At 37.6% G+C, this 10201-nt stretch overlaps 1 protein-coding gene and 1 long non-coding RNA gene across 17 annotated transcripts in view; one reads left to right on the top strand and one right to left on the bottom strand.

The window, feature by feature from the left end:
- TBCK (TBC1 domain containing kinase) overlaps positions 1–10201 on the bottom strand; it is a 148061-nt gene that overhangs the window by 30481 nt on the left and 107379 nt on the right. For 10 of the 16 annotated variants that reach the window (XM_083835508.1, XM_083835517.1, XM_083835515.1 and 7 more), the window contains one exon: positions 9503–10188. In XM_083835508.1, the coding sequence (XP_083691634.1) occupies positions 10078–10188 (111 nt within the window). In that variant the 3' untranslated portion in view covers positions 9503–10077. Of the gene's footprint in view, positions 1–3452; positions 10189–10201 lie in introns of those variants that run through there. The other 6 variants (XR_014584151.1, XR_014584152.1, XR_014584153.1 and 3 more) reach the window with 1 other exon arrangement.
- On the top strand, positions 7–3987 carry LOC310899329. Its single transcript, XR_014584212.1, has 2 exons — positions 7–1163; positions 1745–3987. It is a non-coding gene; the product is annotated as an uncharacterized lncRNA (long non-coding RNA).

The raw sequence follows: 10201 nt of genomic DNA, 5'->3' as shown, positions 1-10201 counted from the left end.
ACAAAAAGTCTGGTTTGGGGTCACTCATCACAGAAATTGGAGAAGAAGGGTTGGAACTATTTACATAAACATATGTATACATACATATATTGAAGGGTTGGAACTATTTATATATACGTATTTATATTTGCACAATGCCCAAAGGCAAAAAAAAAAAAGTTTTAGGGCTCCATAACACACAACATTTCCTTTTGCCAAAATAGTAAAATCCGTTTTTATAAGATGGCATCATGGTGACCTGTCTTAACCAGAGTACAATATTTACTCAGCCTTAAGTACTTGGAATTCACAGCAAGTTTGTTGAGCACATGAAGTCTGTTCTGCTACACCCTTAAAAGGATTTATCCACATGGAGGGGTACCATGCAGAAGAGATTAAACGGCATAAAAGAAACATGAATTAAGTGAAAGAGGTAGAAGACTGAGGATTTCAGGATTATTATTTTTTTTTTTTGGCATTTACCCAATAAGCACCAGAAACGTGGGAAATCTTCAAGTTCAGTATAATGTAAGACTAAATCTCACATTTAAATCACTAGCTACTGTGACTGCTTATTGCATAACTTCTGTGTGTAGCATACACAGTAGGACTGCTTTACTATTTTCACTGCTTTTTTTTCCCCATTATTTCACAAAAAAAAAAAAAAGGCAGCCACCTTGTCTTTGTCACAGGGGGAGGTGACAGTTCATGCCACTGTCTCAGGGTGTGATAATCCAAGAGCAGCCCCTGGCCATGAGGGACGTTGGTGCTCCTGTAACGAGCATGTGCAGGAGGCATAGTTTGAAGCACAGCCCTAGGTGTCTGTTATTCTATCTTGTCAGGAAAGAGTAATTAGAGAATAACTCCCTGTTGCCTTCAACTCTCTCCTGCCAGCCCACTGGTCCCCATCCATCATCATGAAGACTTCTCTCGGTGATTCATTACGAGAGGGCTGCCTTTCCAAGGGAGGCACTGAGAGGAATTTTCTACTTCTCTCTCCCTCCCCTTTTGCATGGCAGCAATCTCATTTCATTACAAGCCCAGGATGCTAATGTCACTGCCTTCAGGCATCTGCTAATAAGGAACAAGCAATTTCCAGGAGCAGGAGACACGATGCGTGCATTAAAAACACTTCTGAGAAAGAGAACCCCTCACATGCTTCCAGTAAGGAAGGTGAGCAAAAGGTAAGGGCATATGAAAAGTTAAATCCTGGAAGGGTGAGTGGGCGGGCCTGGAAAGCACACAGTAAAAACACTATCAGGCAGGGTGAAAGAGCACAAGGAAGCCTGGACAAATATTGTCTACCTGTGGGACTTCAAGAAGAAATGCAAGATAAATATATATGCGCATATACAGTACCAAGAGGCACAAGGCATTTCAAAAGCAGTGAGCACAGTCTGAACAACTCATTTATTACAGATACAGTATAACTGTGCGTTTAGGTGTTTTCTCCTTCAAAAGTAATTGCAACGTTTCATAGTACAATTTTTGTCTGCATGAAATGGTAAGAGTTATCTACTTTTGTAAAACACTCAGAGTCATGTATAAAATAAATCTTAAACGTTGCGTGCACTAATTGTCTATATAAATATTGCACAGAGGTATTGTTATTATTCCAGTTCCTACTAGCTATTCTAGCTGGGTTCAGAGGAGCTTGCAAAAAGAGCCGGAAGTTTTTAACAGCATTGTCAGAATACTGAAAGCTGCTTGATAACTATAATGTTGTAAACTATGGTAAAGCAAACTCTCCATGTTCATTCTTTAGGTACTTATTGCAAATGGGGTGTCTTTCCAGGGGCAGGAGTGTCTCAGTTCCTGAAGATTTACAGCCACAGAGCTCTGAACCAGTCCTACACTGAGGGCATGAAATACTGAAGATATTCACCAAGTTCCTCCCTAACATCCTGAAACTGATGTCACCTATTTCTTTGAGGCTGGAGACACGTCACCTGTAAGAACAGCTCTACTTGAAATAAAGAATTAAGATCAGAGAGATGAGCTCATTCAAGTTTCAAGGAGATTGAGAAAAAATGTATTTAGGGTAGGAAATGAACCAAGGCAAATCAAATTAATTGACATAATGGCCAGAAAGTTAGCCCCTTTGAGGAAGCTGAATGTTGTGTGCTCAATAAAAGTATGTTTCTGCAACCCCAGGATTGAACAATTCTTTTAACGTAGCGATTATAACGGCATAGCAGAAGATATACTGTGCTACTCTTGAGCTCACTGGTGCCAGAACTATGAGCTAACCTCCCAAACAAGATAAAGTCCTCTCTATGGATAAGATTGAAAACTATAGCTCTGACTTGTTTTGAGTCAGCTTGCTGTGATAATGCCAAGTGAAAAAAGATTAAGGCAAAAACCTGTCTTTCAACAGCTGTTAGAACATGTCAGAAATACCCAGAGGATGAATGTATTCAATTTGTATATGAACACTGACAGCCTGGAACTGCGGAAGACTCAATAATAGCAGGATATCACATACTAACTTATCTAAGCAAAGGCTAAATGTCACGTGATCGACTCCATGACACGTAGTTCCAAAATTCTGGTCTAGATTTATCTCTGTAAACACAAATGGTTTGTTCCTTAGAAATTCCTTTTAATAGAGATCTGAAGTAGATAAATGTGGACAGGACAGGAAAACAGAGATCCAAAAAGAGTATTTCCCCACTGAGAAGCTGTGAGAAAACTATTAGCAAAAAGAATTTGGCATTTCACTACTGCTGAGGAAGAGGTTTTATACCTTAACAAGCCACAGCAGGACATGGAAGAACTATGTAAAATGATACTTCTCTTCTACACAAATTCCCTGCATGCAACACAAACTCACTTGAAATGCTAAAAGAGAAGAAATAAAATAAAAAAAATATTTTTATTACCCTTCTGACCTCTTGATTAACATTAAAGAAAAATCTAAGTATTTTAGTCAGTGAAAATAGATCAGATTTTATTATTTCCTAACTGCACAAGAATGTTTAGTATACACTATTAACATGATTGCTGGATGTAACTAACCAGCATTTATAACAAGCTTTGTAATACAAGGGCTTCTTGATCATGAATACTACATTGCTGATAGATGCTATGAATATTTTGTGGGAATGCTGGCATCCATTCACTAGTAGTACTTACTAGGGAAAGGATAGTTTACAAATCTGGTCATGCAGAATTCATGTTATCATCTATCTTTGGCCTCCCAGTGAAACTACTAGGAAAAGAAGTTATTTTAAGTTTCTGCATTGTCCTCATACTCTTGCATTTTAATTGGTCACAATACTCACTACAGCTCTTTTTCCCACATCAAGTAAAATTAGAAAGCACTATTAATCCCATTTTAGTGAGGGGGTCTGAGTCACCACAATTGTGCAAGACACACTGAAAGTTTGTAGCAAGACAGGCAACAATAGCCCAATAACTCAAGCTACTGCCATAATCATTTGATTTCTTACTAAAATAAAGATTCCATGTACCTGTTCTGTACTCACAGGACTTCTTTGGCCAGCTGAGCTGGGAGAGCTGATATCATCAGATGCTATGATTCTTTAAAATGATATAATGCCAGATAACCTTAGATTGACAAGAAAGAGACAAATTTAATACTGCTTTAGTTAAGAAGTATTACTTAGAACAACTTTTCTCTGGGTTATTCCCACTGAATACAATGACTACCAGATTGACCTCTGAGTTGCTCTACTGTATCTGTTCTTTCACACAGATTACTGTGTCTGGCAACCCACTTGGTGTCTACATTATGGGATACAGCTCCTAAGGCACTTAGGATCTATCACTAGAGTAATAGAATAAGTGAATTACAACAGTGCATGCGCTGATGTCACTTTACCATCACATGCAAGACCACTACCAGAGGTTAATTTGAAGATGTATTTACATTATGATTAAACACAATTTGGGAGAAAGCCTTACAAGAAATACTTACAAATTGATTCACTGGTAATAACGCTCTGCTGATCTTTTTTTTTTTTTTGGTCAACCAGTTTCTTTAAACTCAGCATTACACTGGTTTAGTAACTGCTGATAAAATGGGACAGCCACACTGGAATATTGAATTAGGTCCAACATGATTATAGAACTATGAGATAAATTTGTCAACCTACATTAACAGAATACAGACTGTTCTCATAGAACGCAGACTGCTGTCCAACAGGTGTTTTAGTGGTAAGGCTTAAAAAGCACCACCACCAGCAAACTTTAAACCTCATGGTTACTTCAAAAGCAAATGGAATACTGCTTCCAAAACAGAACATGCTTTCTAGCATCATCTCTCAACTGAGGCTGGAAATTTAAAAGAATGCTTTAATATGATACTGGCTTTACAGCTTGGGATTCAAAGGAAAAGGAAAATCTGCAGTTTATCTAGTCAACTATACAAATCTAGTCTTTGCTCATTCAGCACTGATCAAGTTTCACTACTTGTCCTGGAAAGAAACACTCTTTTGGGAGGAATAAAAATTCTTTCAGTCAATCTTTGCAAGTTGGACCAGGACAAGGAATCAGAAATAGCAAGATAAGACTGATGACAGTAATTAAGCTTCCAACATAACAGTGAGAGAGGTCAGTCTGACTCATGAGCAGAGAAAAGATAACTGAAAATGGGAGACTAAAAGGCCACACTTATTCCCACACAATTCCCAGACCAAAATAGCAAAATATTAACACTGTGAAAGCTAAAGAATGACATAGACAGTTTTTATCTTCACCAAAGAAGCCTAATTCACTACCCAAACTGAAAACGTAAATTAAATCTCCAGAATGGATACTGTGGACAACACTCATGCCCTGCAAATAGGAACAGCGAGTATGTCTCAGGCCACAAAACTAACAGACTCACAGTACCTCTCTGAATAATAACCTTATCCTCTGAGCTGTGTGCAATGCAGCTCTGAAGTCCAGCTAAGATTGAATCCGATAACCATCCTCCTTAGCTCACTAAAGCAGCATGGGAAGTCTTGCTAACTGACTGTAATGTACAACTATCTTTTACGTACCTGACCACGGGCACTCTTAGAGCAGGTTCTTCTCAGGATGACAGGGAAGGTGTGAGAAGTTGAGTCCTCCTCATATGAGAGGTAATAGTCATAAAAAAAGGGATGGCAGATCTAATAACTCGATAAATACTTAATGATATCCAGAAGGTCATTGAAAAAACATTGCATAATCTTATTACGCCTGCACAAATTCTGTCTACACAAAGACACAAAGGGATCAGTTAGCCTAATGATAGATTAAAGCCTGGAAAAAGACACAAGGAAAGGACGTTGTTTAAATTTAACCCCTTGCCCATTCCAACAAATTAGTTAGCTCTTCATACTTCTACAGATTATTTAGGAGATCAGAAAAAGAAATCACTTAAGTAAAAGAAGACATACCTTTCTCCGCCTAGCTGCTGTGGTTACTGTTTCTACGTCAGAAATATTAGAAAGGCTGTCTACCAAATACCCTATATTGACAGAGGGGACACCATGAATCTAAATGGAAAAGATACATCTTAAAAATAACAAATATCTACTTTAAAATTCTCAGAACACTATGTCTGGTCTAAAGAGAGACAGTCTATTTTAACAGCAATTATTTGATAGTCTGCAATGATCAAAGATGGAAGACTAAGAGGGTTTATCTCCTTTGCTTGCTTCTCCCTAGGTGTCCACCTGGGTACTATATGGGGAACCTGGCTGTCCTAGCAGGAAGCTATAGGCACACGTAGCTGGGGCAAATTCAGTATGTTTTTAAACCTGTAGGAAAAAATCAGACTGGGAAAGGCAATGTTTTCCAGACTAAACAGTGGGAAATTTTTAGTTGGAATGTTTTTATTCTAGCAGTAGAAAACATCAGCTCTGAAGAACAGTAATTGGTTTTCTCCTACTAGATCTTCATGATATCCAGTTGCAGTCTAAAACAGAGAATGACTCTGGCACTGCTGGATAAATGACAGAAATATATATGCTAAAAAACCCTTGCCTCCAAAAATCTCTCAAGAACTCTGAAATCTGACAACTGCTTGCTCCACTAGAGCACTACCAAACTTGGCAGAACAACAAAGCAAATACGTTTTGTTACTCATTTCTTAAAACTGGGCAACCACTACAAAAATGAGATAAATTCTCTAATGAAAAATTACCACAAAATGCAAGATTTTCCCTAGCATAGGGAAGAGGAGATCAAGAGCTAATTTTGTGACAGAGCACTTGTCCTACATGCTTGGATCTAGACAGAGTATGCGAATTTATAGGCACAGTTTCAAAAACGTTGACTGAAGTAGTAAGTACAGGTATACGAGTGACTTGCAGTCATATCCAGCTGTTAGCTACACAACTTTCCATGTAGTTCTATGTAAATGGGAAAAAATCAGTGTTGTTTAGCAATTCTTGACATTTCCTGCTTTTACACACATCCTCTCCCATGACTTCTCATGGAAAACACATATAAACATCACTTTACCATGTAAACTCTTACTTAATGGCAGCTTTTAAGTTTGCTGTAATATATCCATACACAAATACATATGACTTGAATCTTACTATTTAAATTCAAAGGTAAGACTGAACTGCATTATAGCTGAAATCTACAGACGTGCAATATGTAAATACTAAAAAAGGCTATATTATTCAAAAAGGAAGTGTTGAACCTGTTAAGTATTAGGTATTTTTAATTTGAAAGATGACCTGGCTTCTCATTCTAAATATTAGCTGCAGCAGATACTGAACACTTCCTACCTTTCCTACCAGAGGAACGAGGAGCGAGGGACACATTAAATCTTTTTTTCTTACAGGCATTCTATTCTTTGGGCTTACAGTCCTTTTCTGAGTACCTGCATAAAGGAGAAGGAACCATTAAGCTGGGATTAAATACATAACATCACCCAAACTGCTGTACTGGGTATGGCCCAATATCCACTAATGAAAGACAGATGCTTGAAAAAGGAGCACAGGAAATATGGTGTAATCCATCTCTGGTGTATTCTCTCAGCCTCTCTTAATCAATACATTAGGAATTCCATGCGTTCAATACTGTTAATCATACATTGTGGTAATAGTCAGAAACTCAACTCTTCTACAAAGCTTCCATAAAGAAGGATTAGACAAATCCTTCTTTATGAGTATTTTTACTCTTTTGGCCTCTTCTGGCAACAAATTCCACAATTCAAGGATGCACTTTTGTGAAAATAGGGTATGTTCTGTTTTGGTTGTCTCTTTTTCCATGCCGAAGATCTTCAGTCAACACAACATCTTACTCTGTTTTGTATTCTGTGCATCTTTTTTGGTACTATAAAGCATCTGTACTGTATTCAAAATGTACCATACAGGTTATTTCTGTGATGGTAGAACTTCCTTTGTTCATTTCTTCCCTTACAATCACCAACACTCTGTGGGGCTTATCTGGCTGCTCTTAAGTTTTGGAACGATGTCTTGTCAATCAATGAATTCACCACTGAATATGGTTAAAACTGGTTCTCCAGGGTCCCATGTGCACCCTTCCACAGCGACCACAGTGAATTTCTCTGTCTTTGAGTATCGCAATGTCTTTCTCTTTAGCCAAGCAGACAAGCAAAAGGTGGATCACAGTGGGTGATTTTGTATTATCAGCATGCTGGTGTTTGCTCACCACTCCTCTCTGTTTCTGCACCACTTTTAAAGTCACCTGAGCATCATAGGCCGTGCCAGACATTTATGTAGAAATGCTCTGCTAGCAGAGAGACCTGTTTTTCTTTCTGATCCTTTTATCCAATCACCCTATAAAACTTCTTAGATCTTTAGTGTCAAAAACTTCTTGAAAACTTCAGTACAGTATGCTGGCATTAGATGTAAGAAAGCCACATATACCAGTAAATTGTAATTCCATCTTTTTGCTTTTTTTTTTTTTTAAAGACAAATCACAACTAAGATAAAGGGAGTTGAATGGTGTCTTTCCTTCCCCATGTTCTTTTCACTCATCATGTTTTCCCATTAATGTTCTCAAAATAACAGTTGTGGTAAGATAAGACTAAAGCTTGCTGGAGATAACATCAGCTCCAGAGAGGCTAGCTTCTCAAAATTCAGAATGAAATATTCTGGCCATCACACAGATGAAAACAAAGACTTCTTCTTTCAACACCTTCCACAAGGTCTCATCTTCTGCAGTATCAGTTCAAAAAAAAAAACCAAAAAAACAACAAACCTATAACAGATAAAAAATCAAACAAGAAATCATTTCGCCTGTGATCTACAGAGAATATTCATGACCTGGGTTCACAGCCTTCTTAGAGACCTCTCCTCTCACAACTGCCTCAGCTTTGGAAATCTCTTGTGACAAAGAAAAACAAAATGAAGTTAGTTGCTGCAATGATCTTATTTGCCAAACTATAACCTGTTCATGATAGAAAATCCTCAAGTAAGGCATATGGTAATCGTATCTTCCAGAGCAGATCCTTGTTACCCTAACAGTGAGGTCGTACTGTGTAAACCACTGTGTCAGGCTATGCTCTAACAAAGAGCAAAAATAGTGTCAAATTTACAATAAAAACTAATGTGTGACTGTAACCAGGTGAGCAGGTCTTTGTCATTGTTTGTTTTACAAAATATATTTTATACCCCAAATGTCACAACGTTTTCTAAACTTGAAAAATGTAGAAACAGAAATGTAAAAGCTTCTTCTTCCCTTCTGTCTAAAGTAAATCCTTCCAACTTCCCATTTCATGTCAGAGCCATCCTGTCAGTCTTAAATTATAAGAACTGCTTTTCCTGGATTAAAGATACTATTTTCAAATAGCCTTCTTGAACTAGTTTATTTTCTTTTCCTAGAATCCCTCCACACCTCCCCCATATTATTTTTGGAGTAACGGAGCTGACATGCTAGGAAAGTTAATCTGGGATTTTGAGGGGGAGAAATACAGTGGTGTTTGTTTGTTTGTTTTAAAACATCTTCTGAAAATTTGTCTGAATCACATTTATTCTTAGCTTACTGGCAACAGAGATGTTAATTCCTGTCCCTACTGGTGCTTTCAATACTTTTAGCTTCTTCTTGCAAAGTAATTTCCACATCCTCTAGTGGACTGTTGCCTTATGCCCTTTGCAGAACCCTGCTTTCACTCATCTACAGCACTTGGATCCATTTTACTTTGGAAACAGGATTGCTGACTTCATCTGTCAGTTTTAAAATTACAGTCTGCACCACTAGCTGAAAGAATTGCAAATAAACCAAACAGAACTTCACACCTCCAATTAGAGAGTGCATTCATAAAACAGTAATTTCTCTAGACTACTTTTATATGAAAATTACAACTACATTGTTTCTTTTTAAGGCGTGAGCTAATAACATGGATAAACACCAGCATTTGTGGAATAAAAGATCTATTGTCATAAGATAGCATTGTAAAAAAAATGTTTGGGGTACACATAATTTTTTCAGAAACAGTTACATTTGCCATGTTTCAGGAAATTGGATGTTAAATTCTCCACGTAGGAGTATGCCTTCTCCACTTCTGCAGCATATGATACACTTTGGACTGACTTAGCAGCAGCTCTTACAGTGATCTCCAATCTAGGACATACCTTTATTTCCAATCCAGATGAAAAATGCTTTCTCAAAACAACAACAACAAAAAAGTAGGTCACAAGATACAGCAATTATTCTTCAAAATAAAAGAGAACACTTTTTTCTTCTTTGATACACAGGACACAACTTCAGCTCATTATTTTCAATATTCACAGTAAAATACTTTTGAAAAATAACCTATATAAGTGCAGCTTCAAGCCAACACTTGCCAGTTTATTTCATTCTGCAGAAAAATTTCTAAGAAACCAAATGCCAGCTGAGTTTCTCTTTCTGTGTGCAGATGAGCTCAGCCAGTTGCGTAATACATCACTGCTGAAAGAATTTGTAGAAAACCTTAAGATTCACATTTTCCATCTGTGCCAGCTGAAGCTCTTTATCAAAGAATAAGTGTAAAACACCTCTGCTCTTGATCTGCAGGCTAAGACAACTGATCATCCAGAGAGGTTGTATAGTGAAAATAACATAATGCCCTTTGAGTTCAGGATATGCATGCTGAACTGTAAGACTTGCCTATTCAGACAGATCGTCCCAAACATTTACAGTCACTTATATTTGTGGAGAAGGAACAGTGAGGAGACCAGTTGGCTTGATCTTGTTGATTCCTCCATCTAGAATGCAGACTCGTGGGTATTTATTCTTCACTAGATGAGCTGCAAACTGAAGCAGATAT

Source organism: Anser anser (genome assembly GCF_964211835.1).
Source record: "Anser anser genome assembly, chromosome: 4".
Lineage (NCBI taxonomy): Eukaryota > Metazoa > Chordata > Aves > Anseriformes > Anatidae > Anser > Anser anser.
This window is presented reverse-complemented; position numbering and strand designations above follow the sequence as displayed.